Source organism: Vombatus ursinus, unplaced genomic scaffold, assembly GCF_900497805.2.
Source record: "Vombatus ursinus unplaced genomic scaffold, bare-nosed wombat genome assembly UNPS02000582.1, whole genome shotgun sequence".
NCBI lineage: Eukaryota > Metazoa > Chordata > Mammalia > Diprotodontia > Vombatidae > Vombatus > Vombatus ursinus.
In genome coordinates, this window is record NW_020940360.1 from 26,764,332 (window position 1) to 26,779,632 (window position 15,301).

General features: G+C 33.7%; 1 protein-coding gene across 2 annotated transcripts in view; it reads right to left on the minus strand.

The window, feature by feature from the left end:
* ASCC3 (activating signal cointegrator 1 complex subunit 3) overlaps positions 1–15,301 on the minus strand; it is a 366,855-nt gene that overhangs the window by 302,216 nt on the left and 49,338 nt on the right. For both annotated transcript variants that reach the window (XM_027855178.1, XM_027855187.1), the window contains exons 7-10: positions 14,709–14,850; positions 13,867–13,992; positions 2,562–2,762; positions 1,964–2,104 (exon numbers count right to left, since the gene is read on the minus strand). In XM_027855178.1, the coding sequence (XP_027710979.1) occupies positions 1,964–2,104; positions 2,562–2,762; positions 13,867–13,992; positions 14,709–14,850 (610 nt within the window). The remainder of the gene's footprint in view (positions 1–1,963; positions 2,105–2,561; positions 2,763–13,866; positions 13,993–14,708; positions 14,851–15,301) is intronic.

Below are 15,301 nucleotides of genomic sequence, written 5' to 3' on the forward strand. Positions count from 1 at the left end.
AATTGTATCCATTCTTGCTCCCAGTGTTGACACAGGGGTCCCCTGGGATCTCTTTCTGCCCAAGTTTCTTGCCCCAGTGTTCAACGCCCTTAAACATCGTAGGTGTTGAATGCTTCCTTCCTGCACTCATTGCTGTGCCATGCTCCTGCTCAGCCCCCTTTTGCCCTCAAGTGTCCACAGACTTCTCTTTCTTCCTAAGCTTCTCTGGCCTGGAAAAGGGACTCACCAGGACTCTTTTTTGGCTTTCCTCATCAGAATTCAGTCTGGAACACTTTCTATGGTGCAGTTGAGGAGCTAAGAAAAAAAACACTCCAGCCTGACTCGACGTCTCACACTCCTCCCATTATGTTTCAGAATATTGTTTTTGGCTGAAATATATGACGAAAATTTGGTATCACACTAATACATAGTTGGAAAAGGGAAGATTATTTTAATAGGCAAATAACATTTTAGTAGCATTATTAGTTTTGACTTCATGGAGACCCTTTTGGTGATTTCCAGTGGCCTGTAGACCAGATTCTGACTACTGCTAGCTGACCACCATTTTATATGTGTAAAGTTGATTTTCTATACATGTGTCTTCACCTTATTATTATCAGGCCAATTTTTTAGCTCAAGAGTTAGCAAACTGGCCTGAGGACCAAATCCTGGTTTTTACATTTTAGAATACAATAAAACTTTATTTTGAAATATAGCCTACAAATATAGCCTTCAGGAAGGATTTGGCCCTCAGCCATACATAGGCTACTCCTCCTTTACCCTGTCAAGATTCTTCATCACCCAAGGTGTTAGCTTTATGTCATCTGGAAATCTGATGAGTATGCCAACAATATCTCTTATCAAGCTCACTGGTAAAAATGTTAGAAAGCACAGAACTAATCACAGATCCCTGGGGGACTCCACTGGAGGCCTCTTACCACAATGACACTGAACCATTAACAACTACTCTGTATCTGGCCAGTTCTGAAAACTATCTGATAATATCATCATCTAATTAATATCTCATCATAATCTCCACAGGAATACTATGAGATATTTTATACCCCTCCTATCACTCCTTCTTTGATGTTTCCTTAGTACTTACACAAAAGTTGTAACATTCAATATCTTATAAATTGGCTCCTATTTATCCCCCAAGTTGCTGTCTAGCTATATGTCTTGGATCTAGAGTTAAAAGCATAAGCCAGGAGTGGGGAACCTGTGGCCTCAAGGTCATATGTGGTCTTACAGGTCCTCAAGTGCAGCCCTTGGACTGAATACAAACTTCACAGAACAAATCCCCTTAATAAAAGGATTTGTTTTGTAAAACTTGGCCCAGTCAAAAGGCCACACCCAAGGACCTAGAAGGCCACAGGTTCCCCACCCCTGACAGAAGCTCTTTGAAGGCAGGTCTTATTTTCTACTTCTTCTAATACAGGTCCATTTCTCTTGAATGAATGTATGAATCTTTGAATCTATAAAAGTATGAATCATTGAAAATTTTTTACTATTTGGATTGATATGCTTCTATTAAGCCTATGGGAAACTATTTCAGGTAAAAGTATGTTCCTTTCAAAGAACTATATATTTCCTACTTCTGATGATGATTCCTAATGGTTTCATAACAACAACTTCTTCTCTTACAATTTCAAATAAAATAAGAAAAAGCAAATAGTAATAAAACACAACTGTTCATTGTAGATTACAATGTGTCTTGGACACACACATTTGGACTTCAGCAATATGTTCAAGGTACAACAAAAATATAAGCTATATCTGTATGGATGAAGAAACAAACAGTGAAAGAGAGTTGTGTCATATAACTAATGGAAATTACAGGAATTAAAAATTTTTTAAAGCATCAATATTTTTAGGATTTACCTGATGCATTTCATACGTACCAATACTGGCCTTTCTTTTCATCACATATATACAAAAAAAAGTAACATACTCTTTTAAAAAGATTCATATTAACTTAACATACCTGTGTTCGCAAAATTTCACCTTTGGACAATTGCATGTCACCAGTCAGCTCTTTCACCGTGATGCCCAATGGCTCCAGACGCTTGCTGAAGTAATTTGTCATTTCAGCTGCCAAAGCCTTCATTGGAGCAACATACACTATCTGTATGAAAAGGACACCAGCTTGTTAAACGAGCTAAAGCCACAACATCACTTGTTTCACAGCAACCAATACAAATCACAATGTATTGTGAAATATGATTCTAGGCCCTTCAAGTGAAAAATCTTAATAGTGATATATGAAAAGTAGTTATCTTTGTTGGATAAGTGTGCAGCTGTTTAGAGGACAATGGATTTTGTTTATACAGCATCATCACTTTGAAAATTGTTCCTGTTTCAAAGTTAAATGTATTTTCATAGCTTTTCACATGGGTAATAAGATTTTTCAGAACACAGGGACTGGTTTAATCTCAATGAACTAAATCAAGCAGCATTGTCTCTGTGACTTCAGCAAGTACAATATCCTTGAAAATTTCTGCATTTCATATAATGTGTATAACTGTATAATGGGTTTTATCTTACAATTTCAAAAGTTGTTGTTACGTTCATTGATTTCCTACCTTAAACTCATCCTTTCTGATAACACCTTGTTGAACATGTTGTCGAATTTCATGCAAGACTGTAAGCATGGCAATGTTAGTCTTTCCAGCTCCAGTGGGTGCACAAATCAGCATGTTTTCATTTGTGTTGTAGGCTGTCTCAAACACTATTGACTGGATTCGGTTGAGTCTTTTCACTCCCTTAAAAGCCAGCTGGCCAATCTGAATAAAGATATGCACCCCGCCCCCCAATCAACATGATTATTTCAAAGATAGCACTAAAGAATTAGGTAAATACATTTAATTCCTTTTTATCAAAATATCATCACTGCTTGCTCAGTCTATCAGCATCCTACTATATTTAACTTGAGGTAGTGAACTTCAGGAAGCCAGGAAAATAGTTTACAGCTATGAAACATTGTTAAATACATTTATGAATTGCCTTTCATTAAATCTGAAAATTCAGCAGTAGCACAGTCTTGATTCCAACATGCTTGTATAAATGCTAAGCACATCACTGGTGAGAAATTTAAGAAATAAACAAAAAGATTCCCTTGTGAAATTACCATTGGGTCAAAACTGAATTGCAAAGTTCTTAAAGATGCTCTATTAAGATGGCTCTTTTCTTTTCTATTTTTTTTTTAAGAAGAAAAACAATCAAGTGCAGGGTACACAAATCTATCAGCACATGATTATAGTTAAGGTGAAGTGGTTTGGGAAGTTTAGAAAGCTAGCAAAATCATTTGCAACTATTACATATTTAAAATACATTGATGAATTGTCCTTCATTAATTTTGAAAACTTTAATTTAGTCCTTTTGTGATTACATTAAATGTAATAAAAATTTGTGAAATTGGGACTTTGAAGGAAACTTGAAAAAATGATTAGAATTCAAAGAGAATTTTTTTAAAGAACCAAGTTCACAACATGCTACAATAAAATGTCAGGCAGTAAAATGCTCACAATAATTCATGGTATAATAGAGCGAATTAATGTTAAAGATATCACAGAGAAAAATAATGTTGAAGATGCTCATGATAACACCGGATATTATTTTTTCCAAAAGGGTAACTTCCATAACATCACTTATTAATTGTGTAGAAAAGAGATATGGACAAAAAAGGCATGGCATAAGGATTGGTGAGGAATATGCTACTAGACCTATCTTTCCATTTCACCCCTTTGTTCATGTCATTCTGCTTCTCAAACTTCAACTTTCCCCTATCATGCAGAGGTTCTCAAAGTGGGCAATATTGCCCCTTAGGGGGCACTGGAATGGTCCAGGGGATAGAAGTAGGCTTGGGTGAATAAAAATAGGGGGTGATGGAAGCATAAGGAAAGAAAAGATAAGAAAATTTTGAAAAACAATTTGTACATGTTTCATCTATTGTGTAACAGGGTTAAAGCCATAGTGATTCCATTATATTCCAAATAAACACACAAAATGCAAGTTACAACCAATCAGTGGTCAAGTCCCACTGACAGGTCTTAACAAGCAAGTGTTGTTAGGCAAGCATGTCATGCATTGTCAGGAAGACCAGCATGCATCAACAGGAGCATGTGCATGTAATGACTTGTTTACAATATGATATTATATAGTTACATGATACAATATTGTGTCATCAAAATTTCAATGCAAGAAAAACCCACAAATACAATAAGTTATTAAATTTAAGATGCATCATTTTTTAAAAAATATTTTATATTTTTTTGAAATGAAGCAAATTTCAAAAAAAAAAAAAAAAGGATTAAAGAAAGTAGATTTCCCGTGGGGTGCTGAGTAATTTTTTTTTTTTTTTGGAAAAGGGGATGGTAGGCCAAATAAGTTTGGGAACCTCTGCCCTATAGAATAAAATATTAATTCCATGGCCAAATATTTAAGGACCACAATATGAACCCAATCTACCTGATGGATTAAATAACTTTCAATTAGTACACCACTAAGTATTTGAGAGGTGATGTGAACCCATGTTTCTTGACTCTAAATCCAGCATTCAACTCATTATTTCATGCTGCCTCTCATTTATATTATAAATAATAAACAACTTTTAATAATTTGAAATTCCTTTACATACAACAACCAAGTGAACTATCTTGAGCAAGTATTTTATTGCCAATTACAGATGAAGAAACTAAGGCCCAGAATGGGAGAATGACAGCCAAAGTCACACAGTTAATAAGGATCAAAGCTAGATGCTCTTTGCATTATACCACACATCTCTTTGTAGACAATGGCACTTTTCCTTTCTTTTGTTTTAGTTAGTATTTTATAAAATTATTACTTAAAACGCCTGAATTTATGCAACATTAAGAAAGCAACAAGTTGAAAAATAATATATAAAAATCCCCTTCACACCTTAAATTGACATTTTTCTCATTAATCTATAACTGTGATCATTACGTATAATCAGTGGGCATTCCAATGTGAATGCTTTCCAGTTCACATGAACTCTACTGCTGTAATTAAATATCTCCTGGACTTATTAAATACCTCTAAGACTTTAGACCAATTTGCTGTTAAAAGTCACACTGTCCAGCTTTTTTCAGCTGCCAACTTATTCCCACCCTAGTCATCAATGTTTTGCTCTACTTACATGAGGGGCTAATTAAAAAGATGTTCTTAGTTTTTCTTTTTAACCTTCAGATAGTCTTGCGTAATGTTTATCTCCTTAATCAGGTAAAGTAAAAAGGAAGGGAAACCATTTCAAGGCATCATACTACCTCTGAGAGCATGAAAAACTCAATAACTATTTTTCTGGAATCCTAACTTAATAAGTACTTCCATGTTTTTGCCTTTTGGTTTTCTGTTTTGACAGGGAAAAGTTATTCCACCTTTAAAACCACGCCACCTCCACTCTAGACTTCATTCCTACCTCCTCCCCATTGGAAAATTGGATTTGTCCCATGGAAGCACCTTAGGCTCTAATACATAGGGTTTTGCCTTACCTTGCCCAGATGCAAGTCTTTACCTAACTTCTTAGCAATTTCCAGGCCATACCAATGCACACATATTTCTCCATTAGTACCCTTAAGCAACTCTTTAAGAATACAAATTACTAATCTGTTTCCACACAGTGGAAAGTTTCCACATAGTGAGCTATCCCCTCCATCTCCCCCAGATGTCATTTTTACTAGAAGGGTAGAGAATATGCTACCTATCAAATGCATTCATTCAACAAATACATGTTAAACAACTATGTGCAAGGCAAAATAAGATTACTTTAGTCTTTTATGTATTATTCAAAGAATGTCTTATGCTGTTCATAAACCATCAATCTTTGTAATCATTAATCATAACATAAACCATATATTTATATTACATACTTTCATAGAATACTTTCATGAAGTTAATAATATTTGTTGAGCACCCTGTGCAAGTAGAGATAGACAGAGAGATAGATTACAAAGACAGTTCAGCTTCTGCTCTGAGGATTTAAAATCTAAGTCACAGCAAAGATCACACACAGATAAAAGTGGTTCTCTTTCAGAGGTGTGAATGTATTTTATTTTCAATAGCCAGACTATTACAACAGTGATAATGGGCTTCCCATAGAGTAGGTGTTCTTAACTTTTTTTGTGTCAAAGGGTTCTTTGGTAGTCTGGTAAAAATCTATGAACCCCTTCTCAGAATAATGTTTTTAAATACATCAAATGAAATGCATAGGATATAACTGATTAAAAAGAAGCCAATTACACTGAAATGTACTTATCAAAAAAAAATGTTTTTACTAAGTCCATAGACCCTAGGTTAAGAACTCCTGCCACAGAAGAATAAGCTGTTATGATTTAAGGTTGAATCAGCTTGTTTAATATTTCTAGTGTAGATACTCCTCTCACAGTTCCTGAGCAGATTTATCATCTAAGAATTTATGTACTTAGCTTTTCAACCTATCAAGTAACAAATCACAAATTCATTACCCCCAGCATGAATAACTCCCCTTTTCAATTTTCCTAAAATTATCACCCTTCAGCCTTAAAGGTATACTCCAATTTTGGTATTCTAGGTTTTAGTAAACTAATCAAGGTTTAATCAAAACATGCTCTTCATGATGATCTAGGCAAATCTCTCAGCCGTCATCCTTCTTGAACACAGTCAAGTCTTTTTTTTTTAGTTTATTCTCATACAGAAACTAAACTATCTTGCTTCCTTAATCTTTTTAATTTTCATTCTCCAGATCATTTCCAGATTATCTATATCTTTTCAAATGTATGGCAGACAAAATTGTGTAGACTAACATAGCAGTAAAATTATGCTATTTCTTTTACTCTAACATCCCCCACCCCTACCGAGGCAGATTAGCAACTTTTTTATAATTTATAGTCTTAAAGAAATTGTTGGAGCACCCTGAGTTTAGATGACTTGTATCACATCATATAGTATCTATCAGAAATAAGTAAATCCCAGGTTATCCTGAGTCTGAGGCCAATCAAGAAAGATCTCCTGATTTATGTTTAGTACTTAGTCTGCCATAGATTAGTACACTATGCAACTATGGTAAATGGAAAGAACCTAATGGTGCAAATCAGCCCAATCATGGAAGCAATAGTAATGCAGCAGAAAAACTCAAATAAAACAAAAAAATTACAAACAAAAAATACTACCTAGTTGAGAAATAAAATTAAGAGCTAAGTTTTTTTAAATATAATTAAGCAGAAAAGTCATAATTAGCTAATTTGATTTTTATTAAACCAATGAAAACTAAAAAAAAATCACAGAAAATTCACAACAAATGAAGAGGAAATAATGGAAATTGTTGGAAAATATTATACCCAATTACAAGGAACAAAGCTGGCAATTTAAATGAAATAAATACCTGAAAACACAAAATAACAATTTTAAAAGAAACATCTTTTTTTTAAATCTCAGAAATAGACATAATAGACATTAAACTTTCAGAGTAAAAAAGATCAGGCCCAAATGGACTTAAAAGCAAATTCTGCTGAGCATTCAAATAAAAATTAATTCCAAAGTTACATAAATTATTTGCAGAAATGGAGATAATAAGCACCTTAATCAGACTCCCTGGGGCTTGAAGTCTAAATCAAGGAGGGATAATGCATATAAAGAATGGGATAAACCAATATCATTATTTCTTAAAATATTAGCCTAAAGACTGCAGCAATATAGCCAAAGGATATATTCACTATCACCAGTTCAATTCATGCCATGAAAATATGGATAGTTTAATATCAGAAAAAACATAAATATCCAAACACAAACTTGCTGCCAATAGTGCTGCCTGAATGGGAGGAAGATTACTCATTTCACCCACACTTATTCCAGCAAAACCCTGGAGTCGGCATCCAACCAAAATGATGATCATGATATCAATGATAAAACTATTTTAAGTCCTTTCTTCCACACCAGAATTGCACAAAAAAGTAAGCCAGAAGTCCATGCGCAGCAAAGCCAACTGACTGACCACTTCACCTAAAAGATCAGCAGAGGGGTACAGCCTGGCCCTGGCAAATAGCCCTAATTCAATATCTAAAGCTAGAAAGATGAGTAAATCAAACACTAACTAGTATCAAAAAGTAACTGAAAATATAAAGACCTATCCACAAAAAGGTGATAGAGTAACCAAGTAACAACTGTAAGCAAAGTCTCAAAAAAACCCTAGATTTTCCACAAGGACAACACAAATGTCTAGAAGGAAGGAAGCAAGAGATAAAAATAAAATAAAAGCTGTGAAGGAAAGAACTAAAAGAAGGTAAACGGCTCAGAAGTGGCAAACCTTACCTAAAAAACACATTCCCTCAAAACTATGAGAGACCAGTCAGAAATCAATGACTCCATGAGACAGGAAAAAAAAATACAAACATACACACACACACACATACACACACACCCCCAAAAGATTTAAGAAAAAAAGAGAATGTAAGATACAGAATGTTTCCAAAAATTGAGCTGGAAAATAAGTGGAGAGAGAAGTGTTTTTTGTTGGGAAAAAAAAAAAAAGGCATGGACACGATATTCAAGAAATTCCAAATGAAAAGTGCCCAAATCTTTTGGAATCAGAGGCCAAAGTAAAGACAGAAAGAATCCACAAATAACCTGCTTAAAGAAACCCCAACAGGAAGCAAACCAGTAATATCATAACCAAAATCTGGAGTTTCCATAAGAAGAGAGATCTGGCAACTTCTATAACAAACAAGAGGAGCACTTAGAACACATTCCAAAAAGCAAATGAGATAATTTTATAACCAAGAATAACCTAAACTACAAAGCTAAATATAATCTTATTGGCACTGGGGGATAGAACAGATAACTTTCAAGCATTTCCAATTAAAAGAACAAAGCTGAACTGGATCTTTGTAATGCAAAGAAAAGAGTCTAGAAAAATCTAGAAATATAAATTATTTGAGCAATTAAAAGCTATTATGATATACTTGTAATATTCTAAAAGAAGAGAAGAAACAAATGTCCCTCCATAACATCAATGTCTTAAAATAATATTTACGAAGATCAATAAGAAAAAAAGAGGATTTGAGCTGGACTAGTCCCTTTTACAGGTTTTAAGTGGGGAAAGAGCAAAGTGTGTGTGTACATGTGTGTGACTGTGTTGCGTGTGTGTGTGTGAATGAGTTAAGTGTATAAAGAATACACTAATGTAAAAAGGAAAAATGCGATACAACTTGCTATTTCTCATAATTGAGTTACATGAAGAGAAAAGCATACAAATATGGAAGAGAAGGTGCGGGGAGAGTTGACATAAAACTCATTCTTTTCTGAAACAAAGGAAGAGCTGAACAGCCACACAGTTTGTTGTAGAAATACAAATACGTCATATTGCACAGGAAAACAAATAAGAAAGGGAGGAGATAGAGGGGAAGGAGTTAGAGGGAGGATAATACCAAGAAGAAAACAAGAAGGGAATTTAAGAGAACTTGATCCTGAAGAGGAGAGTAGAAGCGAAAAAAATTAATAAAAGAGCTAAAATCTAAGGGATGCCTTAGATTTCCTTAGACAATCAGGAAATTGTAAAACATACTGTGGCATATAAAGGTAATGTAATAGTACACCATAAGAAGTGACAAAAGAAAATCTCAGAGAATCCACAGTAATCTATGAAATGATGTAAAGTTGAGTAGAACAAAGAAAACAATTTATACAAGGACAGCAACACTGTAAAGGAAAACAACTTTGAAAGGCTTCATAACATCAATCAATACAATGACCAGCTATATCTCCAAAACACCTATGATGGAGTCAAGGTCTCTGTCTTCCTAACAGAGAGATGATAGACATAGAAGAGCAGAAAGTGCATAAAGATATAAAGTTCTGGACATGGCCACCATGTACAATTCATTTTTTTTGGCTATACTTATTATTCACAACTTTTTTTTGTTTTTCATTCTTTAAGTTTTTAATAAATGTATACTGAATGAGCAAATGACAAAAGATACATGTCAGTAACTTAATACTTAAGTATACAGCAACAATTTATTAAACAAAACTGGTATTTTCTGTTAAAAGTTAAAATCCCTTTAAATAAAATAGAACTACTCTGTGTGTGTGTGTGTGTGTGTGTGTGTGTGTGTGTGTGTGTGTGTGTATGTCTGTATCTATATATGCTAGAGCATAAGCCTGGAAAACTAAGATATAAGACCCTACTTTATCTTCTGAAAATATAAATACTATTTTACATACACAAAAATTAAAGGGTGGGAGAAAATAAGGACAATTACAACTATTCAAGCTTGTGATAGTTCAAATATCCTTTGTCACAAGCTTTTTTGTTCTAATGATAGGATATCTATCTGATCAATGTGGGGTGGGGCAGGAGACTTGTTGGCAAACTTTAAGGAGTGGCATTTTATTAGATTATTTCTAACTACAGGCAGATGTCAGAATTCCCACTGTAACTTAGCAGGTGTTTTTCTGCAGCTGGTGCCCTTTCATGGTTAGCTGTTTGCAAGTGTTCCCATTAGAATTTAAATGCTTCAATTCTGATGTGGTTTAGCTCATACAGACAAATAATTACTATTAATAAAAACAAGTACATATAGGATTTTCTCTCAAATGAGATTTGTTCAGTTTAACCTATTTCTACTGAGTACTCTCTACATAGAAACTATGGTTCATATTATAATCAATTGTTAACTAGCCTCAAATAACAATTTTTCATTACTACTTGTGAATTTATCACTATAAACTAACTCAAAAGAACATAGGACAAGTAAATCTACCATATGACAATTCACAGATAAGGAAAGAGATAAGATCTGTAATTTACTTAAGATGATAATCTCCCAGATGAGGAAACTCCCTCTAGCAAAGTTGCTTAAAGAGGGTAAATGACTTGTCTAGGGTCACATAGCCTGTGTCAGAGACAGGACAATTATCATACTAGGAAAAAAACAAAATACTTTAGCCCATCTAGCCATAAGACTTCAATATTTTTTAATGTAAGTTGGACAATTTTAAAGGTATACATTTGGTTTTTGTTTTTACATCATTGACAACAATCAATACATGCTTCTCTTCTGCCCCTCTCAGAGAACCATAGCTTATAAAAAATTTAAAAGGGGGAAAAACAATTCTGTAAAATTAAACAAGTTATCAAGCAGATCCAACACTATATATAGTATCCCATACTGATAGTTGCATCCATCGTTCTATAACCCTCCTCATCCACAACCCTGCTAGATTACTGCCTGCAAGGAGGAGAGAGAAGTTCATTCTCTTATCTCTTCTTTGGGGACAAACTTGGTCAGTCTAATTTCACAGCATCTAGTTTCAATTGTTTTATAGTTAGCTGTTCTTTCCATTTCCATTTTATACTGTTTGCCTCTTTCTTCCTACTTCAACCTGTCAGTTTGTATAAGTCTTCCCATATTTCTCTGTACTCATCACATTTATCATTTCTTATAACATAGTAATATTCCTCTATACTCATATACCACATCATGTTTAACCATTCCCCAATTGATAGGCATCTACTTTGTTTTAAGTTGTCTGCTAATACAAAACAGTGCATAGAAGGCATAGGATAGAGAATTGGCTCCAAAACCATGAAGACACGGGTTCAATTGCTACCCCAGCCAGATTCTCTTAGACAAGTAACCTTTCAGTGCTTTAGGCAACTCTCTAAGACAGTAAGTTACAAAGAAGGTGCTCACCTACAATAACAAAGAGTTTTCTTCCCTAGAGTTCCCAATACCAAATGACAGTCTCTCTCCTATAGGAATCTGTTTTTACTACTAACTTCTTTGGGTTATATGTCCAAAATGGACAGAAAGGGCATTTTCATTTTAGCCATTTTTTAAAAAAGTCAATTATATTCTAATTATTTAACTAACACTCCAGGTATGTTCTACTGCACAAAATCCTAGTGAAATACTATCTGATACCTTTAACAACAATAATATAGGTTCTTAAGTAACTAAGAACTGTATTTTATATATAATTATTAGTTATGCTCTTGATTGATGAAATATTTTAAAATGAAATTATTACTATATGTGGTCAGACTAATTTGGATTATAATTTGTCATTGACTTTTTAAAGTCTATGCTATTTTATATTTTAAAAATTAAACAAATCTGCATAATTTATTTATTTAGATATTTTGTGCAGGTAAGAGAATGACAGGTACTTTACTCCTTCCAAGGTTTTAAAGAAAAATCAGTGAAAGCAATTTAGAAGGTAGCAGTACGCTGGAGCCAAGATTAATTGTTCACACAAATGCCAGCCAAGTAACAGAAAATGGCATTCTTGTGAGGATTGACAGACTAGAAAGTAGCTGCTTTGCTCTATTTTTACTGCCATGATTTGAAATGCAGCTGTTTATCACAAAGGAAGGCAAAGCCTTTCCCTCTAAAGGATGATCACAACAATGTATGCAAAACACATTAAACAGTAATATTCTGAGAGCCAAAATGAGTTCACCTGCATAGTACTTTGGACGATTTTCTTAAGAATGTGCTTACTGTAACCATCCAATAGAAGGTCAACTTGATGATATTACTTTTTGAGGAAAGAAATTAAGTTCATTAAAAATGTAAGACTTAGATGTACATTACAAAAATTTATGATGTGTTTTATTATAATTTTAAAGTTTTGGAAATTAACTGTTCTTTGTAATTGTTTCTATATATAAAATGCTTATGACAAATTAATATATACATACCCTCAAAACAATTACCCTTACACCCCAATATCATTTATCCCAAGATCATAGCTCTACTGCTGGAACAAAATTTAAAGGTCATTTAGATCAACCTTCTCATTTAAGGAAACTGAGATCCAACTGTCACACAGATAAATGGCAGGGCTGGGATTTAACTCCAAGTGCCATGGCTCCAAGCTGAACATTGCAAATGCACTGCTGATTGAACTTTCAGTATATGAAAACCCCAGTTCCTTTCAGAAAAACTAATGCTTCTTCTATCTTATACTTCATAAGTTAATCTGTTGGACACCAAATATTTATCTATATTGTATTTCACCAGATTCAGTCCAATTCTAGCCTATCAAAGTCCTTTTAGATCCTGACTCGGTTATCCATTGTGTAGCTCTTCCTCTTAGCTTTGTGACATCTATAAATTTAATGAGCATGCCATACATAACTTTGTGCAAGCCACTGATAGAAATATTAAGCAGCACAAGCTCAAACACATATCCCCTGGAGTATTCAACTACAGACTTACTGCCAAACTAACATTTAACCATCACCAACTATTCTTTGGGACTGGCCTCCAAACCAGTTCTGAATCCATCCAACTTACAATTGGTTAATCCATACTTCATAATCTCCTTCACAAGAAGCTACTTTTATCAAAAGCTTTGCAAAAAATTAATGTTAACTACACGCACAGTATTCCTCTCAACTACTAGTTTAGTAATTCTGACATAAAAGATTAATCTGATATGACCTGTTCTTGATGAAGCTATACTGACTCTGTGTAATCATCACTTTCTTTTCTAGATGTTCACGAACCATACCTTAAATGATCCTTTCTAGAATTTTCCCATGGATCAAATAAAGCTCACTAGCTTTCAGTCTGCATCCCGTGTTCTTTGATTCCTAATATAACATGGTTTTCAGTTACCTCACTCCTCCAGTAACATTCCTAAAATGGGAGGCTCATAATCAAAGACAAGCATTCTACATGTGGTCCAATCAGACTAAAGTACAATAGTGCCATTACGTCCCATAGTCTAAAGACAGCTCACTCACTCTTATTGATGCATAAAATGTATACATATACAGCTCTGTAGAGGCCTAAGAGGAAAATGTTTTAAATCATTTACAACACATATCAATTTATTAACAAAAGGTTCTAGTGAATACGAATTATCCTATAAAAATGTTTCTCTTACCTCATCCAAGTCTTTAATAAAAACCGGTTTTTCCTCAAAGCCTATTGGCATTGGTTCACTATGGGGAATTTTTACTTCTTCATACATCTTATTGTTTTCCCTCTGAATCCCTTCTGGTAAAAGCATCTATTAATATTTTTTTAAAAAAATTAAAATCAAATGGTTAAAATTAAAACATCTTAAGAACTGCTTTGGTTTATATTCTAGTCCTATGTATGACATAACAATGTCAAATAATATATCCAGTTAAAAACCAGAAAGAAAATTTAAATAAAAAAGACTATTTAAATCTCAGGAATCTATAACACATTGGACTAAAAAAGGTGGGGAAATATTTATGGTTAACTCTACACAATTCAGGGGTGGTTGGATATCAATTAGTAGTACAGTTGATGAGGAAAATGAGGGAAGAAGGGAAATAACAAAAGACACAATTTATCAGGAGTAAAACTTGTTCAAATTAAATCACAGTATATTATTCGAGTATATGGAGAACCCAAATTTCTTTTTATTATTGTATCACACAACACTTTCAAAAAATATATTAGTAGACAGAATTCCGGAGACTAAAAGTACTCAGTATATTTAAGGAGTAGGACACTTACCCAGAAAGCCTTCTAACATACAACAACTCTATGTGGGATAATGAGAAATTATTGCTGACTATCAAAATTAAACACAAACTTGGAAAATGACTGAATAAGTACAATTTACTATAATAGATTAATGAGCAAAAGTTACTGGGGTGGGGGAAGGGGCAGGGGAAACAGAGGGAGAATCAATATGTTCTTTATTAGGAAGAGATGCATTACTCAAAAAAAAGCCATATACCAAACACATACCTTTGCACCTCCAATGAATGCTGATGTTTTCATGGCTTCAGCTTGGGAATCATAAACATGTGGATAATGAATTTTTTCAATATCTATATCTCTCTGTCTGTTCAGAACTGGTACACTTCGAGCATTCTGAAGTGCTTGCTCTCTGTAAAGAAAAAAAAAATGAGGCCAGGTTGGTAATTATATACATTGCAACAAAATGAGCAACAAAATGACTGAGATAACTAAAATAATTACTTCAGGTATCTCTGTATTCCAAAAAAAAAAGAAATTAAACTACGTAGGTACCAATAAAGAGGATAAAATTATGAACAATCAAATATAACACAACAATACATTTAAACGCTCTTTTTAGATATCACCAATCTAATACATAAAAACAACGTTTTTATTTATAGTTTTGTTTTCCTCACTCTGAGGCATATAAAAATGTGAACGTGCTTTTTTTTATGAGTCTCTCTATTTTAAAAACCAAGAATTAAAATACGCTACAATTCCTAGGTACCGATGGATTATGTGTATTCTTTTTTTCTCTCCTCTACCATTACGTGACAACATGGGAAAGAGTATTCATTAATCTGGAGAAGAAAACAAAA